Consider the following 27,735-nt stretch of genomic DNA (forward strand, 5'->3'; position numbering starts at 1 on the left):
TGATGGTGAACTAGGACACGCCTACAAGCCCCGTGATGCCTCAGCGCTAACTGTACTCCCCACACCTGATTGTCAACAGAATAGCAAAGTCTGGCGTTAGCAGGGAGGAAAAAGGCTCGCAAAGATGGAGAACGAAGAGAAAACTTCTTCTGTGTCGAGCAGGTAACATTTTTGGTGCTATTCGTAAACCGCTGGCATCACTAGACGATTTTTTTGGTGACTTTTTCTAACATTTTCACCGGCAGTTTGGTTAAGCATCTTTAAGGAAACACGACCTGACTATCACACTGTGTGACTTAATGGATACAGTCAGTGAATCGTTATGTTAGGCCTATATATAAAGTAACATGTCGCTAACGTTACTGTGTAGCTGCTAGTTTATCACATATGTCGGACAAGCTAGGCCTGCTCTTAGTTCGTCGCTTTGTCCACTCTCACTTTGTCATAACAGTTGTCATTTTACACGAGGTGCCCCCCGAACACAACTACATTGTCATTTTTCTTAAAGAGAATAAGAATATTTAACAACCCCTAACGGTACCCCAAACATGCTAAGCTACCGTGTATCGCATGTAGCTAGCTAGACAGAAATAATTAGCATGAAAAGAGGAGAAAAAGACAGCTTTCAGGTTAGCAGAAGTGACACGCATGGCATGGCGTTTTCTTGCTGGCAAAGCAACGTGCTCATCACTCACAGACATAAGTCCTGCACTCATGGGGAAGTTGTCTTAAGCATTTGCATACGATGACTAATACTGTAGCAGGATAATACATAGCGATGTCACACTGTCATATTCACCCAGAAATTCAGCCGTCTCTGTATCCACCCACATTTAAACCAGCCTTCAGCCTGGTACCCTGTTGAGCCACAAGAGGGTGTTACTGCACTGGTCTTCCCACTGAGGGTTAGTTCCTGTTTCATAAAGAGTCACCAGACCGGTAACACAAGCATTAAAGCTGTAACGTTACTCACTAACATGACAGAACCTGAATGTAGGTGCAAAACAAACCCTTAAAAGTGATGTGAGTAAAGCTTAGAAATATATTTTAATGATGTGAAATCTGTGAACACAATTGACAGGTGTATATAATCTGATCCAACTAGAGCTATAGCAATTATTCGATTGGATGTCAACTGTTAATTTAATCACCAACTTTTTTTGATAATCGATTCATTGACAGTAATGTTTCCACCTTTTTAAATGCTAATATTTTTCCACCCCTTCCACATCAAACTACTAATCTTTGTGTTGTGGACACACAAGACAGTTTTTTGACATGTTATAGACCAAACAGCTCATTTATTAATCGAGAAAATAATCTACAGATTAATCAACAAAGAAATTAAATGTTTGTTGCAGCCCTAAATCTAACATAAAAATGTATCTATTACAAAGTGAATCAACAACTCGAAACAAAAATCAAACACTAAAGGCTTTGCAAAGATTTTATTTAGCTTTTTGTTTTTGTCCGTCCTATGTATATATAGCTACTTACATAACTCTGTCCTAGCTTCTAAAATAGATGTTAGATTTTAGCATTTAGCGTCAGGGTGATGTCACTTTCATTTGTCATTTAAGACATTCAGTTTATATAATGTCTAAATTATGAAATCTTAAATGAGTCACAAGAGGCAGTTGCTCCACATTCTTTGCTGTGTTTAATATTATCTCTGTTATTGTACTTACAACATAAGTACAACATTTCTACTTCGGCTCAGGCCTGTAACCCTTCTGTGCGTCTCTATAGCCATAGGCAGATAGCTGAATGTTTAGCATAGCAACCAGTTCAGGCTTCTTGTTTCGATGGTGCTTTCTTGCTTCGCAGCTGTCTTCTGACTGCAGTTTAAAGCAACAGCGGCACACCCAAAACTACATTGAAGATTAGAGAAACACACTGGAAACCCTTGTGTCTATCCCCTGGTCCCCTGGTTTTACCAGGAAGTAAACAGAAATTAAGTCTTGTCAAGTCCAAACTCCAAATATTTGCAAACGCCTTACTTGTCAGTGTAAATCGTATATAGTTGCATCTTTAAGCAGTGCGGTTCTGAAGCTGTGGCCTGCTTCATTCTTTAGTTTGTTTTTTGCTACGCTGCAAAACAAAGAGTATGTCTCCTCTGATCTATGGGAATAATGATTTGTTTGTCTGTACAAGATGTGGCCTGGGAGTGAGTGTCAGTGTTTGCATGTGTGTGTTTATGTGCTGCATGTGTGCATTGACTTGGGCTGTTCCTCCAACTGCCAGCTGACAGAGCAGCAGAGGTGGTGTTGGGTTTCATCATGCTGTTTATTCCCCAGTCTTCACTGTGAGTGAAGTTGGGGAGGTGACATCGCTGTGTGCGTGTGTGTGTGTTTGTATGTGTTTGCTTCTTGCTGACGTCTCCAGACTCTGGTGTAAGGCACATAGAGACATGGCAAGTCCCTGCAGGGGAGAAAGCACATTGCCTCCCCTCTGCCCTTCCCCTCTCCATTCCTCCCTATCTTCACCTCCCTAACGCCGCCTGAAGCGCCTCTCTTGTAAATTCAGTCAACTGCGTCAACATCAGAGGAGAATAATAGCTCGCTGTTTGTCTATCCCTTTTCTTTTTTTCCTGTTTTCTCCCCCACCAGTTTGTCTCTTGGCGTCTCTGTTGCTCTCTTCTGGTCCCTCTTTCACCTCCAGCCACATATTGCGACACTGACTGTCAAAGACAGTTGACCCAAGCTTGGCATGTGTGTGTGTGTGTGTGTCTGTGCCTGGAGTGGGAAGGTCTGGCTCAAACCTGATGCTATTAATATCACCTAATGAACATAATCTGGAGGGGTGGTTATCCTCTTACATTTGTTGGCCGGACGACTGAGGGGAGGAGTGGAGTGCGAGTGAAAGAGGAGGGAAAAGCTGTGCTGTAGTTTCACAGAGTGTGCTCTCTCTCTACCAAGCTGCAGTGTCTTCTCTCTCCCTCCATTACTTCACTGAATGGCAGAAACAGAAAGCTAAACAGATGTCTAAAGTTTCGTTTCTCATCTAAGCCGAATCCCTTTAATATTGCCCAACCTCTATCTCTCTGTCTCTCTTGGGTTATACTAGAGGGCAGTACTGTTAAGCTATATTGTAACTGAGTGTATATATAAATACAGAATATACCTACTGGCAATAATATAGGTCCGTGCACACAGTGGGAACCTCCCTTATACTTTTCTTTAATTATGAACTCGCTACCAGCTTACTCAGGAGCTAGAATATCCGGCTGTTGGACTCTTAGATCTGATGGCAGGTAAGTGAATTTTATTTATTTAAATATTTCAATTTATTTTAAATAATTCTTTAATTCTTGTATTCTAAAGTACAATTATCATTTGATTGGTTGTTTATTTGACCCTGTGAGAGAGTTAAATGTTTTCTCTTCAGAATGTGGACAGACAGAATAGCAACTTCAGCCTATAGGTCTGTGGAGTATATCAGTTTTTGTTGACATGCTTTGGGAACGTTTGCATCTGTCACTTAGTAACACACATGATTTTGCCCCTGACTGTAATCATGCTTTTGTGCTGATACCACAAGTTTTCAGTGTAATATAATACTGTGTTGATATGATAAATGACTGAACATGAATTGTAACTAAAAAGTATGTAGTTGCGTGAGTTTGTTTTAGGTGTCTGAGATGTTTTGTCTGATGCAATATTGCAGTGGAATAAAGATACTTTAGATAAACAATGTATTACTTAATCCATGTTTTCAGGAATATGCCATATCAATATATATAGTATATATTTGCATCTATAGATATTCAAAATATTCATATTAGTACTCGACCTGACAGGATATTTTCGCAATAGATTTATCATACATATCTTATAGCATAACTTTGTTGCTTTTTGAAACGGTTTACTTGCATTATGTTAGATTGAAATAATTAGTTCATTCATAAATATTTCTTAACATGACAAATGTAGTTTGTCACTAGTAGTTCTGAGACAATATATCGCCCAACAAAAGTAGTTTTCCAGGCAGGCATTATACTTTAATATTGATTTCAACTGTATCGCCCACCTGTCATGCAGCTGGGAGTTGCAAGTTTATGCAGGTTGAGAAGTCGTGCTCTGTTGATTTAAGGATGGCGTTTGTCAAATAAATGCCATTACATATTTTTTTATCTTAAAATCCTCTTTGTAAAGATCCTCCACAAAGCTAAGTGGGCAAAATAAAGAACAAGTAGCATAAGTTATGATGCTTTGTCTTATTTGCCTTTTCACTGACTCCTGCAGACCATTGGGGCTTATTATCCCCATGTCTGCTCTGGCCATCTGGTCTTAGGTACCTTCCACTGTGGCCTCTTTACAACCTTTTCTTTTCACAAAGTTGCATTCGTAGATGCGTTTATGTAATGTTTATCAGCACTTTAACCACTGAATAAGGGTATGATTCAGCACAGTCAACTAGGCTAATCTTTTATGGCACCCTGGATTTGGTTTTAACTGATAACACTGCTGGAGTGTGCTGTGCCTCATGTACGGTATATGTGTTCTCTCAGCCTTAGCCTGCACCGTAGCTCAGGTGACCCTGTTGCGATAAGATAAATCTTTGCTCTCTCTTGTTTGCTTCACCTCTGACCTCTTGAGACTCTACCTGGGGAGGTGTATGGCCCATATAAAGATGAGAGAGCCAAGAGATGAATGAATAACAGAGAAATAGACAGAGGACTATCTAGGACTGTTCTCTCAAGCTGACTACTATAGATATGGCATCTGGATTTTTACAGTCGTCACTGGGTGAAGTGTGGATGTCTCGGATACTGAAGTAAGTGTTGCTAGCAACTGTTACCAGGTTAGACTTGTTAAACAGACTTTTTTTTTTTTGCTTTGGTGATGCTTCTTGCGTGGTTATAATCATTGTGCGATTCATGGTTTATGGCATCAGTACATTTAAAGTGATTGCTTCACTGACATTGTGCAAGTGTTTTGTTTTTTTCTTCAGATTATAATTTTGTATAGCTAGTGCAGCCCAGAAGCCTCCAGGCTTTTGTAAGAGAGGCAAAGCTGGTTTTCCAGAAGTAGTTAAGTTGTGAAGTTGAATTCTAAACAGGTTACTCAGCAATGGGTTAGACTAGTTCTTTGTACCATTGTCCTCTGCTCTGAATCTTAATTAGCTACAACCATTTACTGATTGTTCAGGCTCACTCTTCTTTACTTTCGTCTCAGAACACAAAGAACAACTTTTTTTTCTCTAGGTGAAGCAATGAGTAACTGTATTTCCAAATATGGTGACAAGTTTGAAAAGCGTCAAGACACTTGCTTAATGTGTTACATCAACTTCTCTTAATGGAACTTCAGTAATGTTGTGTTGCGCAGAAGTTTTCAACCTTTGTTTCTAGTTTGAATAATCTACGCAAATCACTCTGTACCTGGTTCCCACAAGAGTCTCAGCCTGTTTTGAATGAGCTTCTTGTCATTTGTTTATGAGGCTCTTTTTTATCATCTTATGTTTTGATAACACATTTTACACATATCTACTGGTCTTGGTAAAACCCTCAACACAATGCATGAATAAATGATTCATTTGCAAAAGCCTCTGCAGAACTGTAGTCTTGTAATAGAGTTTGCATTTTTCCACCTAGTTAACATAATGTGACTTGAACTTTGGACCCTCAGCAGTCTTTCTGTAGACTGAACAAAGCTCACCTGTAGAAAAATTTAAAATCTGAACATTAACCCATGACAGGAGGAAACATGACTATAGGTCAGTCTTGTTTACTGTCAGGTAACAAGGCCACTGTTCATGTAAGTCCACCCCACAGTTAAGTGTCCAAACTGAAGTCTGTCTGTGTGTCAGCAACCATTCATCACACATTGATAACACAATGAGAAAGCTTTTTTTTATTGATTTATTATTTTATTTAATTCAAGATGATCCTGCAGATTACGTTTGTGTCTTACTGTCATGACTATCTCTCAGGATGTTTTTATTGCTAGTTTCACCACTGTTCAAATTCTACTCTTGACACAAAGGCACTAACAAGCTAATTTGGTTATACTGTGGTTGTGTGCTGTCTTTCATTTCGTAGTAAATGAAAACCACCATCATACTGTGACCAAAAGCTCCTCGGTTATGTACCACTTGATATGACATAACTGTTTATAAAGATGGTACTGTATATTTAAGTCAAAATCACAGATAAGAAATTGTTCTTTTTAGCGTGTACAGATTTGCACAATAAATCCAGTATTGGCATCGCAATGTGCGTATGCGCAATAGACGCATCACAGGGTGTGCAGTGTCAAGTAAGCAAATTAACTCAAACTGTTCATGCTACAACTTGCACCATTCACATTTTACATGTCTCGTTTAAAACAGACGTCTGTTTAACATTGCATAATTTAGTCCAGTTTAATGGATCTTGCATACATGGTTGTGAGCCTCAATCATTCTTGATCAATTTATCCAACAAAACATGGCCTGCACTGGTTGGTTGATAAAATGCACTCCGCTACAAAACGCCCCTGTCATTCTAGAATGATTTTTTTTTTTTCCCAAATAGAGCTCCTCGGGTTATTTGGAGGAAATTTTTGTATTTTTCATATCGCAATAAATATTGCAGAAAAACAAAATATTACATTGTCAGTTTTGTTCCAACATTGTGCAGCCCTACTTCTAACAGTGCCGTCAAATATACACCAACAGAATTGTCAATATTAATGTCATCTTCTGTTGTTGTTGTTTGGTGTTTTACAGTGGAGGTGGTGAGGGATCTTTGGACCGGCTTCTCCCCTCAGTAAGCAGCACAGGCCTTTCACCTAGGAAAAGGACCACCAGCCAGTGCAAATCTGAGCCTCCTCTCCTACGTACCTCCAAACGAACCATCTACACAGCCGGTCGCCCACCCTGGTACAACGAGCATGGAACACAGTCCAAAGATGCCTTCGTCATTGGTAGGACACCTAAAGATGTCCTGTTATATCTTTTAATTTTCTTTAGAGTACATTCTCCCATACCTTTGCAATGGCATATTGTACACCTGAATCCATATAAACACACTTGGTGTCAATAAATCTAAGCAGCCCTAGAAGTAAGCAATCACCGTCTTTACTGGTAATGGGTGTTGACAAGCCCTTTCACTGTCATTATTGACATTTTAACTGAGTTAGAGGTGGCTCTTTTGCCACCGACAAGTGTTGAACATAGGGAATAAGATATTCTGAAGTGCTGGTTTCTGTTTTCTTGCTGCCTCTTTATATGTGGTAGCCTAAAGCAAATACAAAAGGGTGTCCTGTCAAGCTAGCACTTGTACAGTAAGTTCCCACAAAGCAAAGGTATTTTAGAAATGGTGTGCCTTTCAACATGTATGCAGAATACCGTTGCTTAATGCCTTCATGTCAATGTGCTGTCACAGGTCTGTGTGGTGGAAGCGCTTCAGGAAAGACAACCGTGGCGAGGAAAATAATTGAAGCTTTGGATGTTCCATGGGTGGTACTGCTGTCAATGGACTCCTTTTACAAGGTGTGTGTGTGTTTTTGTACAGTACAGTATGTATTGATGGTTTGTGTCCATTTGCATGCAGACACACACCTGTATACAAATGTTGTAATGAGAGGTGAAGACACTGAATGCCTTTTACTTAAAATATAGGTTACATGAATTTTGACATGTTTTTCCACATCTTTATGTCAATCCAAATGCTCTCAGATACAAACTTGACATGAAAGGAATCCAAGAAATAATTTTCCATATAATTATTACTTCATCTCTGTCTTCTATGGCTGCTAACCTCCCAGTGCCCTGAAGGAAATGTTCGAAAGAGTGAGACTGAGTGCAGAAGAGAAGAGTGAAAGAGAGAAAATAGGATTGCCTTTTGGATCCCAGAGGGAAAATGGGGATAAGACGAGTGACTGGAGAAAAAGGAGACAGGATAATATTAGAAGGCGGATGAGTTAAAAGAGAAGCACAGTGGTGAGTGGAATGGGGAGAGAAAAAGAGTGGTGGAGAGCAATCAAGCAAGAGCCATCATTCTTGCCCCTCTATACCTCCACCCACTCTGCGGTTATGTAATCCTGTCACAATCTGACAGCAGTGGTTTAGACTGTGCGGAGAAGGAGGGATTTACCACTGGCCAGTGGCACTATAGCTCCCACCACGCTGCGATACCAGAGGTTGGCATCCAAAACATTTCATCTAGTATTTATGTCTTTTTAAAATGAATATCTTATGCATTTCTGTTGGGGGTATCTCATGTTTGAACACAGTCCCCAGAGAGCAAGCTACACCGGTTTATCATATTAAGTGTGTAATGGGTTCACTTGAGAAGGGGGTGTTGCTGTTCTGAAACTGCCAAATACCAGATCTGGAGCTTTAATACTCAACTACCCTAAGGGCACACACAGACACACACACCACCTGGTACAGACGTCACAGTGGCGCATGATGATCTCCTAAATTTAGGCCTCCTAACTTCAACTGCTCTTGAAGAGCGATCTGTGTTTTTGCACAAGCTTGTATGAATTATGTTTTACAACCAATATTAAAGCATGTGTACTTAAAATGCATCCATGTAACATTGTTTTATAGGTCTTTTTCTTCTCTTTTCTTACTATACATATGTTAATGTAGGAAATGATTTTTGTTGTGCTTGGAAATAATTATTATGTGAAATTTGCTGTAAAGTATGTCACACAACATTGTTGCAATCCTCAGGTCCTGTCCCCAGAAGAGCAGACTCTGGCTGCCAGTAACGACTACAACTTTGACCACCCCGACGCCTTTGACTTTGATTTGCTGACACACACCCTGCGCAAGCTCAAACAGGGCAAGAGCGTGAAAATCCCTGTGTATGACTTTACCACTCACGGGAGACAGAAGGAGTGGGTAAGGATGAATGCACACATCCAAACACATGGCATTGAACTTCGTAAATTAATGAGTAGCATGTCAGAAATACTGGATATAATCTCAGTTTCTCGATTACCTAAGAGGGTTTTAATCTCCCTTGCTAGAGGTTTAGAGTCACATTGCAAATCTGCTACTCCAGATGGTCACTGACAAACCATTATTGTGAATTCTGTCTACTGGTTTTTATACTTTAGTATCCATTAAGTACAGTTAGATGTTTTCTCATCTGTTGCAAAATGCTTGTATTGCCTGTATGTCCATGTACTGTGTATGTACATTGTCTTGTTATACTACATGCACATGTGTCCCCCACAGAAAACCGTATATGGAGCCAGTGTTATCATCTTTGAGGGAATCATGGCCTTTGCAGATAAAAAGCTCCTGCAGGTAGAGTAAGGTTATTGTCCTTTGACATGTTCAGCTGGTCAGTGAAAGGTGCTGGTGTCAGGTTTATTTTTATCTGTACATGTGGATGGCCATATTTTTCTGTGCTTTTCTTGGAGGGGGCTTTTTTTTACCATTGTATTCACTAACAACTGTGCTGTTTATGCATAAACTAGCTTATAAGTGTATACATATTGATATTTATATATGTATATATTGATACGGGCCAACACCTTGCTGCAAAGAACTGTCAAAGATATGTTTAAAGTGACTGAGAAACAGTGTCTGCACCACATACTTCACACACTACGTCCACCAGTTTATTTTTCACCGCAAAACATCAATTTTTTAATGGATTTATCCTCTATCCTAGTTTATTACTTCTTATTTGATTGATAAGTATTTTAATGTACAAACTAATGCAACAAGGTTGTTTCTTTCAGATGCTCTTAAATGTTTATTGATATCAGTTATTATTTCAAGTCAGAAACGCTTTTTCATTTACTACTTCTTTGATAAGAAACTGTGTTTATAAATGTAAGTGAAGATACAATTTATGTAATTAAAACATGTTGGCCCTTTTAATCTTGCTTTTGGGACAGAATTAGGTTAAACCTGTTAAAATGAGATGACTGTGAACAAAAATGAACAGAATACATTATAAAGATTAATTAGGAGACGCCACACACTTGAAGCTCCAATGGGATCATTCATTTTGAAAGAAAACTGGTATCAAAAGTGAATTGTCCTTGTCAGGGTTAGTCTTAGCATTAATTCATATCAGACTCTGTCAAGACACAGTAAACAAATACCTTAACATTAATAGTATATCATGACACAACTGTAAGCACAATTATGCTCAGAATGAGTTGAATAGATTGAAGAAGTTATATTTAGCTTGGTTCTCACTGTGTGTTAGGAACCTTTCCTTCAGCTTAACCTGTTCTCCCTATTTCATGTTCTCTTGTCAGCTGCTCGACATGAAGATTTTTGTTGACACAGACTCTGACATCCGGCTGGTGCGTCGGCTGAGGAGGGATATTACAGAGAGAGGCAGAGACATTGAAGGCGTCATCAAGCAGTACAATAAGTTTGTCAAGCCGGCATTTGAGCAGTACATTGAACCCACCATGCGTCTGGCTGATATTGTGGTGCCACGTGGTGAGTGCAAACAACATACACACACATTTACATTTGTATACAGGTCTAATATCAATTTACAAATACTTTCATACTCTCAATATAGAAAGGAATGGACTCAGTAGACTACATTCACATGGCAGCCATTTTTCTCTGATGTCACACTCAGGGTGGGAAGCTCAAATGCTGGGATAATGTCATTCTGCTGTGTTCCAGGTTGCAAGCGGTATAAACATCAGGAACATGCCACATTGTTATTCCTTTCCCACTGAAAAGATGGTGGATAGTGAAAATTGGAGGATCATCAGGCCATATTTCAAGGGAAAACAACACTTGAGAACCAGTTAGAAAAAGTTAGCATTCGACCACTTCCTTCCTTCCCAAGTGTATCAAATTGTTATGTTAGCGAGGAAGTTGAGGTTGACAGCTGATGTTGGCTGTTATCTAACAGAGCAGGGTTTCCATTTATCCTGGAAAACCTGGAAAACAGTTGACCAATTCCGGTCATGGATAATTAGAGAAGACACAAAATGTCCTTGTGTTGTCCTGGAAAATTATTGAAACATTGTCCTATTTTCACAGGTCCACAAAACACATGACATTGTCATCTGAAAGGGCAAAGTTATCTTAAGAATCATATTAATATTGAAATGGTGACATTAGTAATGGACAAGAGTATTTTGAGTAGGCTGCCCACTGTGAACAGACCCCCAAGTCACATCATACAGTAGCACCACAGGCTGGGTGACATTAATGTAACATGACAATTCAAATGGCCGAAAGTCCAAAAAATGTAAGTTAAATTATGTTTCAAATGTAATTATTTGGCACTGCTGGCTAAACAGGAAACCACTTAGTAGTTACCAGTTACAAGTTAAGTATATGGCCTCCACCCCTGTCTGTCTTACCAGCAACATTAAAAATGTTGTGAAAAATGATCTCTTGTAAACAGTGGAAAATATGGTCTGACGTCTCTCCAGATGTTCAGTATCCATTGGCTTTTTAGTTTTCTGATCAATCAGGATTGGTGAAATTATAATTATTTGTCAGGTTACCTACATTTGTAGGACCAAGAACACAGCGGTAAGTGCAGTTTAAAAGGGAAATGGCTGTCGTGTGATCACTGCGCAACAGTACAGTAGTTTATTTTGTTTGTAATTTAGTCAACTTTCCAAATATTTCACAGCTGTTAAACTAGAGAATTCCCTTTGTATTTGTGTTTGTCTCTCTGTCAGGTGGTGGCAACATGGTGGCCATCGATTTGATCGTGCAGCATGTCCACAGTCAGCTGGAGGAGGTAAGAGAAATCACACTTACACACCTACATGCTTACTGTCACACACAAACACACACACACACACACATACACAGAGAATGTGGCATAACTACCCCTTCAATAAAACCACCTGGGGTGGTTTTGTTTGTCCCTGACTAAGCTCATCTTAATTTTAAAGCTGAAACGATATTAAGTAACTGTTGGGATGATTTGCTGAGTGTTGATGCAACCAGCCCTTATTATTTGTCAGTAATTACAAGCTCCATCACTCCCTCTAGTGGATAGAAATGTGAGGATGATTGCTCCAGACAGTTTGACAGATAAATACATTATTTTGTTAAGTGTTGTGATAGCAGTTATTATGCGTAGTCACTAACATTTGTTTCAGGGGAAGATTTTGCAATTTGGACCAGAATAATGATGTTTTTTTTATTAGTTTGGTGTCATTTGACAACTACAGAGTCCCCTCGTGCTTTCTGAGTCTTACTGGGGTCTAAATTTAGCAAATTAATACTTTATTAATTCTGATCACAGTAACAGCTCTGGGAGGACACAAAATCAATACTTGGTAGTGATTATCTGATAAGAGTCTGAATCTAAAGGTTATGTTTCTGTGCTTCATATATTAATATTTCGTACAAGTCCAACTGTTATGAATGTGAATATTTCCCTTTCATCACTCATTCAGGACACAATTAAGTAAATGGTTTACAAGCTCTTATGAGGGGGTGGCTGACAAAAATCAACAGCGAACATTTTAAGGGATAAGTTCGTCCAAAAATGAGAATGCAGTCATTATCTACTTGCGGATGGAGAGTCGGGTGAACATTTGTTGTCTCACAAAGTCAAAAGTCTCCAGACGTCCCTAATCGATTTGGAAAGACCTCCTACATACCCAATAGTACAATCAAGAACAGTGAAGATTTTTGGCATAAAAAGCGTTTGAATAATGTATTTTCAATCAGTCTTTACTCCTGCTGTCATAGACTTGGATGACAACGAATGTTTTCGATCGTTTTAAGACAAGTCCCCAGCTACTTCAGTTGTTTAGGAGAACACTGTAGCGCTGTTTTGCTGTGAAGCTCCAGAAATGTTTTGTGGACTACAACACTTCACATGACTTTGCAACTGGATAGATAACGACTGGATTTTCGTATTTGGCTATACTCCTTTAAGATTAACCTAGAGTGCGTAGACGGTTGAAGCATTTACCCCTGATTGATCTTTATCCATATCAAACACATTTCAAGACATTTCTTTTTGGGATAAGGGATTAAAAGTTTATTTCAGTGAATTAGTAATATAAAATGTATAAGTGTGGAAAAGTTAATCCTGATACATAATTATTTGAAAACCTGTCTCAATGGTTCATTCTGCTTCCTTGTCAGAATAAGCTCTTTTGAATACTGAACCCGAGTGTGCTGTTTCCACTTTTGGATTGGTTGTGCAACATGCACTAAATGTCACCGAAGGCACACTTTTGCTCGTGGGGAGCACTTTGTGCCACCATGCAGTTTGCTTTGTTCCCGCCCCACTCACACACACACACACACACACACACACACACACACACACACACACACACATACACACACACACACACACACATTAACACACATGCTGCTGATGGACTGCTCTCTCACTCTCTCCCCCACCACTTCCCCTCCACCCCAAATCCCCTCCACGGCTCACAGCGCGAGCTCAGCGTCAGGTAGAGTGGCCTTTATCCTGTCTATCATTCTCTCCTCACCATCTGTCCAGTTCCCCACTTGTTCTGCTTCTTATTGGGAGAGAGAGGAAAAGAGGCCAGCAAAACCAACCTCTACTTTCCACTGATTTGCTGGTTGCCGTGGCACATCACCAGGCGGCACTGTTGTCCCTGTAGAGCAAATATACTGAATTAGTGATCAGTCATATGGGTATGACACTGTGCCAAAATATTGTAAAGACTGTCTCCACAACTGCATTTAGTGAATATATAAAAACTGCATAAATTGCAACATTTGGAAGTCGAACCAAGACGAAAAATTTTGATTTGGTGTGGTGCAGCCAGCATTTGATGCAAAGACGGTGGTTTTCCTTCTCTCTACATTCTAGAGAAATGACAACTCACACTCTTCCTGCCTTCTGTGTCTAAAAATACACCAATGAGTCAAGTCACTGACCCCTCCTTTCAGGGGCAACAAGAATAAGAGAGAGAGTGACTTCAACAGAAAGCAAGAGGGAGGAAGCTCTCACTGCAGCTATTGTTGACTATTATCTACCTCAGCCACAGAGAAAGTTTCCAATACCCTACTACAAAGTGCTGAGTTTTTCCATTGAATGTCGGCCACAGTATCTGAGACAGAGAGAGAGAGGAAGTGAGCTTGGTGTCTGTCTTTAGACACAGGATGTGCTGGGGCCTGTGAGCTGAAATACCAACCTTTACTGTTCTACACGGTGAAAGAGTGACAGCCACACGATAGCTTGCGCACCTCCCACGCAAACACACAATGGATGCATCGTGCACATGTATAGATCTCAAAATCTGTTCAGAAATCGCTCTGTCTTTTACTCTAGCATCTGTAATAAGATCTTTTAAAGCATAGCCTCTTCTCTGGACCATAATATTTAAACATTTAATTGAAATAGCAGTTTACCTCTGTGCTTAGAGTACTTCCGAGACACTTGACATTTTCAAGTCTCGGCTGTCACACTTTTCACTGTGTGTGATAATCCCTCCATCCACCTGATGTTGTGTCTCTTCTCATTTTTTCCTCCTCTTATGTGTTTTTGTTGTTTCTGTGTCTGTGTCCCACTCTGTTGTGTCTGTTGTTGTTCGTCAAAAAAAACTCTCCCCATAGAGGAAACTTCGCTGGGATATGTGAGCAGATTTGATATGATTTCTCTCTTCTATTTTTTTTTATTTTTTATTTTTTTGCATCTGGCTAATGTTTATCTCAGTGACATCGTGGATACATGTAGTGTCAACATGACTGCATCACTGAGTGTGTCTGTTCCCCTATAGAGCCCAGGGTAGACCTCGGCCAACTAGATATTCAAACCTAATGACTTAGTGTGTGGAGTCTGGGGAAATTATTGCAAGTAGTAGAGACCTATCATGGAAAATACCATCATGCTTTCATTTATATGAGACAGAATTGTTTTTATATATCATGCATAATTTTTAAACAGATGTTTTATTTCTTGACCTTTCCAAGAATCTGTCTAACTTCTTTTCCATCATCATGGTCTCTGTGCTGTTGTAATTTTCCACTGAAACACTCAACACTCAACACTGGCACTGTGTGCTTTGTAATGTTGTGCGTTTGCTTTTTCCCAATTAATCCGATTACAGTGGTTACACACTACCATGATCAACTGTGCTCTAAGTACTTCAGAAATATTTGTAAAAGGTTTTGCATGTACTTACGCTTGTGTGTGTTTGTCCGTTTGTGTGTGTTTTCTGACTATGCACACGTCTTGTGCACACTTGCCGAGAAGCGTCAGTTGCACTTATTGTTTTTACGTGTGTTGTATTCATGTGTCTGCCCATCTTCCCTCTTCCCACTCGTCTCACCCTGCACCACCCCCGCTCTACTATTTGTTGCCGTGGTTACAGGGCAGCCCTGGCTTCTGCACACCAGGCCCAACCCCTCCCCCAGACCCTTAGTGTTCTGGAGAGCACACCCCAGGTCAGGGGTATGCACACCATTATCAGGTAAAAGCTGAGAGACCTCATTTGTTACATGAACAGCTAAACCCTGTGCAGTGAGCAAGCAGCTAAATCTTGTACTGTTCTTCTCCTAATCACCCACGTTCAGAAACAAGGAAACCAGCCGCGATGAGTTCATCTTCTACTCCAAGAGGCTGATGCGTCTGTTGATCGAGCGGGCGCTCTCCTTCCTCCCCTCGCAGGTGTTTAATACTGACATCCACTGTTAATTAATTCACAGCACTGCATGAAGGTTCGGTAATCCTTTGTAATAAGTAGAACATTATCACTGAAACATTAGATACCAGAGCGTAGACAGAGACGTGTAGGAGAAAGAAAGCACGAGATAACTGAATGATAGGGAAAAGCTGACAAGACGCAGCAATACTGTTTATTTTTTAGCTCTGAAATGTATAAAGATTGATGGAAAAAGAATAAGTGCCTATTTGCTAAAAATCAGATAGACGAACACACGAGAATGGAAACTTATCAAGTCACCACAATGGAAAGTTTCCATACCTTAACCATAATTACAGGGTTGTATTATATAAACACACGCGTGCATGAGAGTTTGAAATTCACCACAATTGATCACAGACTATTTCCTTGACTCCAATCAGCATTGCACTCACACCGTTCTGATTTTTAATATTATCTCAGGTCCACGTAGTCCAGACCCCCCAGGGAGAGGATTATGAAGGCAAGACTTTCCACGGAAAGAGGGTGAGTGAACTCCATTTACAGCCTGACGTCTCCACAACCCTTAAATTTGTATTTTATTTTAAAGACCATCTAGGAGTGTTTGTCGCTACCCAAACTGATGCAATTAACCTCTATTATTTTTTTCTTTCTTCTCTTTGTTTTTCTTCAGATAACAGGCGTGTCCATCCTTCGAGCCGGGGAGACCATGGAGCCGGCTCTAAGGGCCGTCTGCAAAGACGTCCGCATCGGCAAGATCCTCATCCAGACCAACCAGGACACAGGAGAACCAGAGGTACAGATTTAACTATAGGAACATTTTTGCTATAAACACCCTTAAAGTCCTAAATATATATATAATAACTTAAAAGAAATGTGCTTGATGATATTAAATGTCCAGTGTGTAGAATTTAGGGGCAGAAATGGAAAATGATATGAATAATTAGGTTTTTATCAGTGTGTAATCACCAAAGACTTAGGAATGTTGGGTTTTTGTTACCTTTGATTGAGCCTTTTATACATTTTTTAATAATATCTCAGAGTATAGTTTTTTGGGATTTGTCATTTTCATACTTCTAAAGAGTCTCTTGGAAATTGGTAATTCTCCGATTTAAGGATTTCTGCATTGTGCCACCCATGTTACCACTACATGATGGTACTGGTCATGTAGATTACATGACGGTATTAACTCACACCCTCTCTCTAAACGTTCTCAGCTTCATTACCTGCGTCTACCAAAAGACATCGGCGAGGATCATGTAATTCTGATGGACTGTACTGTGTCGACTGGAGCTGCTGCCATGATGGCTGTTAGAGTCCTGCTGGTGGGTGCGCCCGATCGATTACAAGTCCATGTTGTCTGCAACAAATTGCTGTCCTCATGTAGCTTATTTTCGTGGATGTGTTTTTATTTTCAGGACCATGATGTCCAGGAGGATAAGATCCTGCTGGTGTCTTTGCTCATGGCAGAAATGGGAGTCCATTCGGTGGCCTACGCATTCCCACAGGTCAAAATCATCACCACAGCTGTGGACAAGAAGGTCAACGACCTCTTCCACATCATACCTGGCATAGGTGAGCAATGGAGAAAAGATGCTTTGTTTATGCATAATGTTAACTATTATTTTTTGTTTAAAATGATGTTGACACAATTTTTTGGTTATCATAGGAAACTTCGGGGATCGATACTTTGGAACAGATGCACCACCTGACTGGAGCGACGAAGAGATGGATGAGCCCAGTTACTGATCCAGCTGTTGTTTTATGGACTATGATTATAATTCTTTTTTTTTTCATGGAGTGAATCAGGGCTGAGCCTTTCAGAGGACAATGTGAGGACATATTCTTTGCGTCTCTTTGGGCGTAAAGTGCATCTGTTCAGGTGCCCTGAAAAAGAAACTGACGACGGACAAAGCATACAGCCAACTTGTTGACATGTTAAATTATATTATTTTACCTTCTGTAAATGCTGTTGTGGATGGTTGTATTATAAAGTCTGAAATATTTTTATATGTACAATATGTGACTACTGTAAGTCCAAATGTTTTATTTGAGTGTTTAAACTGTGACAATCTCTTTTTAAATCTGAAGGCTCATTGTTTTGAAGGATATATCTCGCCTTACGCCTAAAACTGTGGACGACACAACTGAATGTGAATTTTGCACATGCAGTAAAAGAAAAGAAAACAAAAAAACTTCTAAGGTTATTTTTACCTTCCTCGCAACTTTCACAAAAGTTAAATCAGAACACGAACTCGTGTTGCTCAACTTCTATCGCCATGAGCACTTTCTGAAGGACCATTCAATCGGAAAATGTGTAGGTGTATGTGTCTTTTTTTTTTTTTTTTAGCTCTCTGGTTCACTCTTTTCCTTCTCTGTGGATGCTGACCTAACCAGTCGAAATGGGTGTTGAAAACCATTTTTTCATTATACAGCTAAGAGTATGCACTCGTCCTGTATATTTATGCAGCTCATCCTTCATTTACATATTTGGATATGGATAGACCTGACCAGTCGGCAGGCAAGTCGTACGTCTTTTTTGCTGCTCTGAAAATGGGTCGTCTGAGTTAAACTAGCACAGATTAAGTGTTGATTTCAGACGCCCTGATTAATGCCTTGCAGAGGATTGTTTGTTTTTAACCATAAAAGGGCTGTTGAGTCGAGGATGTGTAAAAACTCAGAACACGTGCAAATACCGTAGTCCTGTCCCGTGCCTGATCTTTTTATTTGGTTTCAGTATTGAGATGAAATGAGATCTGTCTGCTGAAGTCCGTGCCTGTTAAATATTGCCTCGTTCTTTGTAGAGAAATGTTGACAGTTTGCCAGATCCTCCACAATATTCATCCGTTTGGTTGAGACATGGGAAGTAGCTTTGCATATCAAGTTCATTTTGATGTCATTGTGTTCTCTAGGTTAGGATGTCATAAACTATTCAACAGATTATTTGTGAAAAAAACTTTATTTATTCTAACAATTAAGGGGGGGGGGGGGATAAAAAACTGAATTGAAAATATAACTGCAAACTTGTTGTGACATTAGTTACAAGTACTTTGCTACTCACCATTACACTTCCATTCAGTCACCTTTTACTGTACAGCGTGTGCTTTCTGCTGAGTACAACTGTTAGTGAGTCATTCTGTGCTGAGAATCCATCAATTGTGTTTGCAGCCTCGGTGTCTGACTGTGTGCTGTTTTGTGTTTGCCATTTCTGCTGCATGTTTCTTTTTATATATAAAAGTATATATTTAATAAAAGTGCAATACAGCTTTTAAAAATGCATTCAGTGCTTTATTTCATTTATGTCGAGTGTAAATTGTTGGTCTGGGTCATAGCGGACAATGAGACCGAGGCATTAAAACACATACACAGCACTTAAAGTAAAACTCACTTGATTTTTTTTTTGGAGTTGTTTTTTTTTTTTTTTTTTTTTTATCAACCATTTCAAGACCGAAATGCATTACCTCCCCTTTGAAACTGAACAGGAAGGATATTGTGGTTGTCCTCTTCTCATGGAAAGGAACCTTGATATCTTCCATCACTTTCCATAATTATCACTCTGACAGCTGTCAAGACGCCAGCCGCGGCAAAGTATGATTGACACTCATTTGATGAGGCTGATGGACAATTACGAACCGGCAGCCTATTAGGCAGATATTGACCCACAAGAGGCATCTTTTTTTTTTCTTTTTCTTTTCTTTTTTTTTTTTTTTGTCAGAGGGAGGAGGTGTGAGAAGGACGGGCAAAAGACGTGCAAGAGCTAAGAATATCATGAGGCTCAGAAGCAGCATTTGAATTCTCAGCCTACTCTAGTTTGTCCTCTGTTAAATATGCAGCTGGTACGGATTATTAAAGCTTGAACTTTTTTTTTTTTTTTTTTGTCTTTTGATTAAAATGTTATGAATTCATTACATTTTTGAGGTTGGCTTAAATATGCAATACATGCCAAAAGTCTGCCTGCTATTGATTATCAAGTGAAAGCATTTTGTATCAGTCCCTTTCTTTCTCACACACATAAGCAAAACAGAGTATTTAAAATTCAATGCAGATGTTTTTTTTTTGTTTTATATATTTCACAGCAAACTGCATCAAGTGTTCATATTGCCTCTTGAATGGAAGATGTCAATGGAAAGTTTACCACCAGCACTGACAAACAGGAAGGTGGTGTGTCTGGTAGTACAGAGCATGATGAGGTCACAGCCTAGTAAAGTCAGCAGGAGTGGCCTTTTTTTTTTTTTTTTTTGTAACTCAGCGACCTGTGTTTCTTTTACATCCTCATGTCACAAGCTCAGCTCCAGGTTGCTCTGCTCTCTTCCTGTGCGCCTTCTTTTGGGTCTCGACTCTGACGTGATGAAGTCGACTGCTCGGGCCTGGGTCTTCTTGAGGAGTCACCGGGGGTCCTGCCACGCTGTGTGGGTAAGACAAGGGGAGGCTTTTCACACACTTTCTCAGTGAGTGTTGTTTTTTTGGTTTGTTTTTTGCGAGATGAAAGGGAGGAAAGCAACTGTGTATTTATGGTTGTTATTTGCTGGGTTAATGTGCTATCTGGCAGGGAGTGTCTAGATTGTAAATGTGAAGTGATGGTGTGAGTAGGGCCAACACAATCCAGTGGCTTTAATGCAGATAGTCAAGGATGAATTATTCAGACGGTGGAGTATTTCTGAATCATGTGAAGAGGGTTTTGGATTAGTCGGTTTGAAGAGGGCACAGCATTGTCTTTTTCCTTTCTCTCCCTCCTTCTCCTCTCTCACCCTCTCTCTCTCTCTCCCCATCTGCAAAGTTTATCATGAGGGGAACATTTTCTAAGAGACCGGACCGTCCTCATAAAGTCAGGGCCGGGGGTGATTTAGATGTTTTTTAGTATGAGATGCAGTGTGTGCATTAGGTACTCCGTTTGGCTGAGTGTTTAATTGCTCTCTGAGTGGTTTCAGTGCAGGTTAGCTAACAACAGAGAGCCTGACGCGGTGTTAACCGTCTTACATTGTGCTTCAGAGTTTTCTGAATGGGAGCATTCGCACAAATATGAGCCAGATGTGTTACCGAAATGCAGTTGATTGTGGCTATTGGAGCATGTCATTACAATAAAGACCTACATTTACGGAAAAGTGATATTATATTTGTATATGTATCTTCCTTTTAACATTAAGATCACATTCAAATCCCTTTTTTTTTTACGGGAGGAAGTGAAATCATAGTACCACAATTTAATGAAAATCACTGTTCCTATCTAAATCTTTTTAAAGTAGTTCACTGTGATTTCGAGAACCTTTTCTCGTTTTTGAAATTTTTGGCTGGCGCCAAATTCCTCGAATGTCTGTGAATCTGTAAATCTAAAATACTTCACGTAAAGGATGCCAGATTAGTTTTTTAATATTAATACTATGTCTTTTAAATCTTAACGACACAGCAACAATAAAATAGCCCCTTTTGGCCACAAACACCAGAAACCTACAGTGCAGCTTATTTGAACAGATGCTGTTTTTACATTTTTCAGGTAATGAGTTTTAAAAAAACAACAACTTTTTAGATGATGGTGATTAGAAATGTTAGTGATCAACAAAAGCAACTTTTTATAAGTCTTTATAGTGGACATTTGTGCATCTGGATTTTTTATACTATGTAGAAAACAGTGACACCCACCAGCGTACCGAACGCAAGATGTACATTTTGCAGATGCGTAAACACATCTGGACTAAAATCATCCTAAAACAGACATATTTTTCTGTCTTTTCCATCAGGTTTTTTTTTTTTTTTTTTTTTTTTTTTTCGGTCAAGGTGGGTGTTGCCTCACCGTGGACACAGCTGCTGAGGACTCATCAGCACACCGAGTCCCGCTTAAACTCTTGAGTGGCTCTTTCTAGGACTGTCCAACCTGAGAATGGTGATTTCAGGCTCAATCTCAGGTTCGTCAGCCCATGAAACGCAAACTCACCTCAGCAGATTAAGCGGAGGAACAGCAAAAAAAAAATCCCTGAAAAACCCTGTCCGGACTGTGCTGCAATATGTTTGATATTCAGAAAGCTCATCAGACAGACAACCACAATACTTTTTTAAAAATATACTTTATTGTTTAACTCATCAATACTTCACTTTATCGCTTTACATTGCCTGACTTTATCATTGAAATCTGCATTTCAGATTATATCCGGTTCCTCTTTAATGTATGGGATCAACTTGAGTATTGTACATCAGAGTTATGGTGAATATTTTTTTTTTATTTCACTTATAATAAATAACATATGTTCATAATAAATGAGCTCTGACAGCATCTCCTCTCCTCACTCAGAGGTCTGATGTTTTAATGATGAGACACACTGTAGACAGCAACACTTTTCCTCTCAAAGAAAACTGCCTCTTTACCAGCAGAGGGAGCAACGCACACACTTACCAGAGAGCAGAGAGCTGCTGCTTGAGGAAATTACTTTGATAATTTTTCATTTAAGCCTCAGAGCTCAATCCCCTCAATTCAGTGATTCTGTTCTGATGTCAGAATGAAAAGAACGACTTGATTCCTGCAAACAGGAGAAAAGCAGACGCGTTGGAGCTTGCCTCACCCGCTTATTTCATAACGTAACAAACTGGCAAAAAACAGCTGCCAGAGGTAAAAATGTGACGTTATTTTCAAGCACTGAGACAAATGACTATTTCTGTTAGTGATGAACCTTCCAGCACTGTTGTGAAGGATGTTATTTGATCACATGTTCTGCTGTTTTTATTCAACATCTGAGGAAAATATGTCTGTACACAGTCATATTGTCTCAGACTACAAAAAAATGATGCCTTCGCAAGAAAGTACAGAGGTGCAGGATTTAAAAAAATCGTGTATTGATATATTTATCTGTACATTACATTATATATTAGGATTATCAATTGTTACAAAGCGTGTGTGGGACTCAAATCTACAAAGGCAGGGTAAGACATATTCTATTGTTTTCTTACTTTACTACAAACTATTTGAAAAAATTCTGTCTAACTTCTCAAATCAAGCACAAATATAGAATTTCAGCTTCACAGCTACGGTACGCACCTGTGATTTCATTTGGTTTCACAGTAGGTTCCACAGTGAGTGTCGTAAAAAGCTAAAAATGTAAAAATCAGTCCGTCAATCAGAGTTTGGAAACTGACCAGTAATTCATTCATTCGTTGTCTTTTTTTCTTAAAGGTAGCTCAAACATTAACTGAATCTTTGTATATGTAAAGATTACAAAACCGTTGGAAATGTTACGCTCTTGAAAATGTAATAAAACAAGATGAAAGAAAATATAATAATGTGTGTTTTTTGGCTACTTGAAGGCAGCTAGTTGTTTAAGAGGTACACATTATGATTATGTTTTATTCTTAAAAACGTCCCAAAGAAAACACTTTAAGACGCGCGTTCTTGTACAGATTTGTCCCTTCTGTCTCCTTTTTATTCTCGGAAAGACTTTTAGACATTTCTGGCCGCTCGGCATGTCAGCTCAGAAGAGTTGTCGCTCTTTCTCTCTTTGCTTTTTCTGAAGTTTTTATTAAAATCAAAAGTTGTGTGAAAATTATTTCTTTTTTTCACAAGTAAATTGAACATAACAGAGAGCCGGCGGGCATTCAACTCCAGGAAGGACATTTTTTAAAAAGTTATTTCTTATGAGGTCAGCACAGTGGCATGTGCAAACCCATTCAAGTGGACAAAACGCAATTTCGTTTTACACTCCCACCTCTCACTCAGATTGATGTATAATTCAGTCTAAAAATCACGGGTGTAAAATAAAATGCAAAATGGAATGGAAAGAACCTTGATATATACGGTCTGATCTTTGCTGTATTAAATTCGATTTCAAGCGCGATCATTTCCCATTCTGCTTTTTTTTCTCTTTTTTTTCACAAACCGTCCCTGCAAATGTTTCCATACAAGATGTGAAAACACTTCACGATTTAGAAAAAAAAAAAAAAGATTTTCCTCTTCATAGAGTTTGTATAGCAGGAACGCAGGGAAACAGGTGTAACATTTAAATATTTGTCGGCCTCTTTGGCATTTTCTTGATGCAAAGATGAGGCATCTCAGTGTAAATACTGATGTGACCTTAAATATATGATTGTCTCGTCCCTCATTACTGTCACATACATCACATGACTGGACTCAACGTTAGATATTCCAACTGTGATGTTATTAAATTTAATCATTGCTTTAATTATCTGTGCACATGTCGTCCAGTTTTGCTCTTGCCACTTTCATCCAGGTTGTAAATCTCCCTTCTTTCTCCGCAGCACGGTCCACATCATTCAAACTTGTGTATCCAATCTCAAAACCATCGTTTTACAAAAAGAGTTACTGTCTCCAGACTGTAAATAAACTGCATGTAAACAGAGTCTAGATTTACATATTGTAGCACTGTATTATTGCTTCACTTGGCCTTTGTGTTGCTGTTTTTCTCTGTTTGTGGAGCAAATGCGAGGACATATTTTTTTGTATGATTGCATGACTGATTAAAAACTGAACGGATGTAAGCTGTTGCACAGATGTACAACATGTGCTTGTGGTTTTGTGTGCTGTAAAAGTCTTAGTTTATTGGTCGTATTGGCCTATTTTGATTTTTGAGGTATTGTCCGAGCGACTCCCCCTTCATAAAGTCTGTGTCTGATGCTGAAAAGGGCCTAAAGTGACAGCAGGTGCACCGTGTCGCAGCCCCTGCCGACATTCAAAGGACAATGGAGTGTCGCGAGCTTTGTCAGTTTCGTTTTTCCCTCCAGCCACAACCTCGCGGTGTCTTCAGTCGGGGTTTACGGTAATTGAATCAAGACAACTTTGTTACAAATAAATGCATTCACGTCAGCTTCCTGCTGCCCGTGAAAGAAACAAGAAAAAAAAAAAAAACATTTACAAACAGCCTTTCAAAGGGAAAGTGCTTGTGAAGAAAATGGACTAGAGGAGTGTGTGACCCTCGTGACCTTTCTTTCATCAGGGTCAAGGGTCAGATTGGGATGCAGCTCTCTGCGGAGAGATTAAACCCCGTCACCACGGTAACATTATGTGCAAGCAGGATGACCAGGGTCACATGGGTGAACGCTGACTCTTATATTATATCGCACGCTGACTTTTATCTAATGGAAGGAGGGGTTTATCTCTGTCAACTGCCTTTTATGTTTTCTTGTTTATCTCAATTATTAATAAATGCTTGGATTGAAGTAAAGCACCAAGAGTGTGTGTGTGTGTTTGTGTGTTTTATGTGTGTGTGTGTCTGTGTGTGCCTTTTCATGCTAGCTCTCCTGGGCATTAACCTTTGCTGCCCCACAGCGCCATGTTTGTGAGTCAGCCGGCCGGGGGTTGTGGCGTTCTGAGCCATGTCGCCTTGGGGGTCAGTTGGCCGGTGAATGAGCGAGTCGAAGGAGCATGCACATGGACCAGAGAAGCCAGATCGGGGGTGGCCAAGTCCGATCCAGGGCGGCTGGCATACAGCGCAGTCAGAGGCTCAGGGAGGAAGTTCAGGTCGGCCCCCTGTCACGGAAGAAAAGGGAAAGGTGCTTGAATGCATGTGTACGTGTGGAGAATTCCAGCATATTTCTTGTGGTTGCTTTGAGTGTTTTGGAGTTTTTATATTTTCATGTAGAGAAACATACCAGTGTTTCTGGCATATTTTATCCAATTTCAAACAAATGAATTCATGGGAAATTTTAAAAAATTGAAAGACTTTCTGCCTTTCTGTTTGCCACAAAATTAAACTCAATAACTAGGAGACATGAAAATGACTTGAGCTAATAAATATATATCGCAATAAATATTTAATCATCTTCAATGTGACGTCACTACTTAGTTATCGTAGTGTGGGCTGTTCTGTACGTGAGTGTGACAAATAGGTGTGTGATGTTTGACATCTACTTTGGTAACCGCTCTTAAAGCGAGCAAGTGACCATGCATCATCCGTGTGTGTGTGTGTGTGTGTGTGTGTCTGTATGTGTAGGTGTGTGTATGTGTGCCTGTGTGTGTGTGTGTGTGTGAGGGTTAAAAGGTGTGGTGGGAGCTGTGAGCTGAGGTCAGTTAGTTCCAGCCCCGAGGAGAGCGCCGCCGCGGCCTTGGAACAGTGTGGGGGTGGTTCACTTCCCCTTTCCCTGCCTCACGGCTTCCTGTGAGCGCTATAACCGTTAACCACACCCTCCTCCCCTGGCCTACACCCCCTCACACCACCACCCCCACCATCACACACGGAGCCCTAGAAAACACTGCTCGTACGCCAACTCTCCCGCTTTCTCCTTTATTCCTTGGCCAACCGACACACTCACACACACACACACACACACACACATACTCCAACAATAGTCCTCTTCCCTCACATTGTAGTAGTTACACCTCTCTCTGCCCTCACAACAAACTCTCAGTTTCTCTCAGGAGCTCCAGTCACAAAGAGAAGTTAGCACAACTGTACGTAGGCATGCCTCTGTGCTTACGCCATCGTGGCTACGCAGGTAGGTTTGCACTCGTCATCCCTCCCGGTGCCAGTTTCTCATCGTATCACCAGTAACGTACATCTCATTGAAAGACACCCTGAAGATCTTGTCTCTGCCAGGCAACAGCTGAGTCACCGCTGAATGATGTCTGTGATATTTCACCAACCTAATCTTTCTGCAAGCCACGGATCTGTAATGAGACTTTACATGTCTTCGTGTTCAGCTTTGTTTTTGTCCTGGCTAGGTTTAGGCACAAAATACCTCCGGATAGGGTCGGGAAAAGATTGCGTTGTGGCTTAAAATACCTATTTTGGATTTGACAAGCACAGCTGGAGATGTTCCGATTTTGCATAGAACTATATCAGTTCTTTGTCTCCATATGTAGGGTTGAGGATGTCCTGATTTTGTGTAAAAAATTAAAAAATGTTGGTCGCCGTAAACGTAGCAGGAAATTGCCCCCAGGTCTCCTTCAACATAATGCATTGATATCACGCTTACAAATGCTGATATGTTGTAATCCCTCCTCAAAACATATCCAGTGGTTTCACCCCGTCTCAGACTGTGGTCACTGGCTTGGCAGCCTTCTCGCCTGTACAGTAACTCAATCACCAGCCTCTCCAGTTCCGGATATGAAAGTCAGGTCGTAAACATCTAACGTGAATGTGATCTGACATGTTTTGTGCAAATGTAAATATGGTCAGCGGTTTGCAGGAGCGTCAAGCGCCAACATTTCATCCTGACGACTTCGATTTCCCCAGAATTCCCCTTAATCAGAGGTGATTGAATTATCTTTTATGGTGTGTTGGTGTGTGGATGAATGAAACGGCTAAAACAGTAAAACAACAAATTCAAGGCACATCAAAACCCACTTCTTACTGTACCGTACCAGCGCTCCTACTACGCTCTGATCAGACATTAAGCTGCAGAAGAGCAGAATTCTGAACGAGATCTTCTGTGTCAGTGTGTACGCGAGTGGGCGTATATAAGCCTGTGGTCTGTGGAGGGACAGTAGAGATGTGTTGAAGAGTGTGTGTGTGTGTGTGTGTGTGTGTGTGTATGTGTGGGGAGGTGTGCTTATACATTGTGAATGCTTGCGCGCAGTGGTAGTGGTGTTTTTGGGGGGGGGGGGTGTCGGGTTGGTGGTTGAGGTCCACTCCTCTAAAGGGAGTGCTGTTCCCGTCGGGGAGAGGAGGAGTGGGGTGGAGTGCATGGAGTGAGTGTATGTGGGGGAGTGAGTGTGGGGGCAGCTAGGCCATCTGGACCGCGAGGAGGCTGAAGAAAAGGGAGTGTGTGTGTGTGTGTGTGTGTGTGTGTGTGAGAGAGAGAGAGAGAGGGAGGAGGAGGGAGTAGGGATGAGAGGAGAGATGGGAAGAGGGAGGGAGAGTTGAAATTAAAGGGTGTGGGAGAAAAAAAAAAAAGGATGGAGGTACGTGAAGTGCAACAGAGGGAGGAATGTTGCCCGTGGTCATTACGCTAAACACTCGTACAGTAATACTCGACATCCTGCTACATGTATTGATTTGGATTGATAGAGGGAAAAGTGCACGCCGGCGTAGGAAAAGACATTTCAGTCAATATCATCGACAGTTTTATTTCTACTCTGTATTTCATGCCTAGCATTAGCCTGCCAAAGCATAACTTTTACTCGGCTCTTTGTCCTGATACTGACATACAGAATGAAACGCATGTCCTCAGACTTACAAGAGCCGAGTTCAAATTAGAGTGTAACTTACCTGATCTTGTTTATTTAAAGGGCGAGACAGGAGAGTCT

General features: G+C 40.3%; 1 protein-coding gene across 4 annotated transcripts; it reads left to right on the forward strand.

The window, feature by feature from the left end:
* The first annotated feature begins 11 nt into the window (after positions 1-11).
* Positions 12-18,826, forward strand: uckl1b (uridine-cytidine kinase 1-like 1b). Of its 4 annotated transcripts, none has more exons than XM_030423092.1 (15): positions 12-162; positions 6,709-6,905; positions 7,367-7,473; positions 8,665-8,835; positions 9,175-9,246; positions 10,215-10,404; positions 11,619-11,680; positions 14,503-14,522; positions 15,261-15,359; positions 15,463-15,556; positions 16,014-16,076; positions 16,225-16,347; positions 16,769-16,876; positions 16,970-17,126; positions 17,221-18,826. In XM_030423092.1, exons 1-15 carry the CDS (start codon positions 125-127, stop codon positions 17,298-17,300), a joined length of 1,581 nt encoding a protein of 526 aa, XP_030278952.1. In that variant the 5' UTR covers positions 12-124; the 3' UTR covers positions 17,301-18,826. The 4 variants fall into 4 exon arrangements, with proteins under 4 accessions (XP_030278952.1, XP_030278949.1, XP_030278950.1 ...); XM_030423089.1 differs by lacking the exon at positions 12-162 and adding an exon at positions 2,837-3,253; XM_030423090.1 differs by lacking the exons at positions 12-162; positions 14,503-14,522 and adding exons at positions 2,839-3,253; positions 13,354-13,370.
* Positions 18,827-27,735: the final 8,909 nt, after the last annotated feature.

Source organism: Sparus aurata, chromosome 7 (genome assembly GCF_900880675.1).
Source record: "Sparus aurata chromosome 7, fSpaAur1.1, whole genome shotgun sequence".
In the NCBI taxonomy this organism is placed as follows: Eukaryota; Metazoa; Chordata; class Actinopteri; order Spariformes; family Sparidae; genus Sparus; species Sparus aurata.

Bases quoted from the DNA above. Each gene is read 5' to 3' on its own strand.
- uckl1b (XM_030423089.1), top strand. From the start codon at position 3,186: ATGAACTCGCTACCAGCTTACTCAGGAGCTAGAATATCCGGCTGTTGG. The intron at 14,523-15,260 runs GTGAGCAGATTT...CCGTGGTTACAG, and splicing joins AGGAAACTTCGCTGGGATAT to GGCAGCCCTGGCTTCTGCAC. The intron at 16,348-16,768 runs GTACAGATTTAA...AAACGTTCTCAG, and splicing joins AGGACACAGGAGAACCAGAG to CTTCATTACCTGCGTCTACC.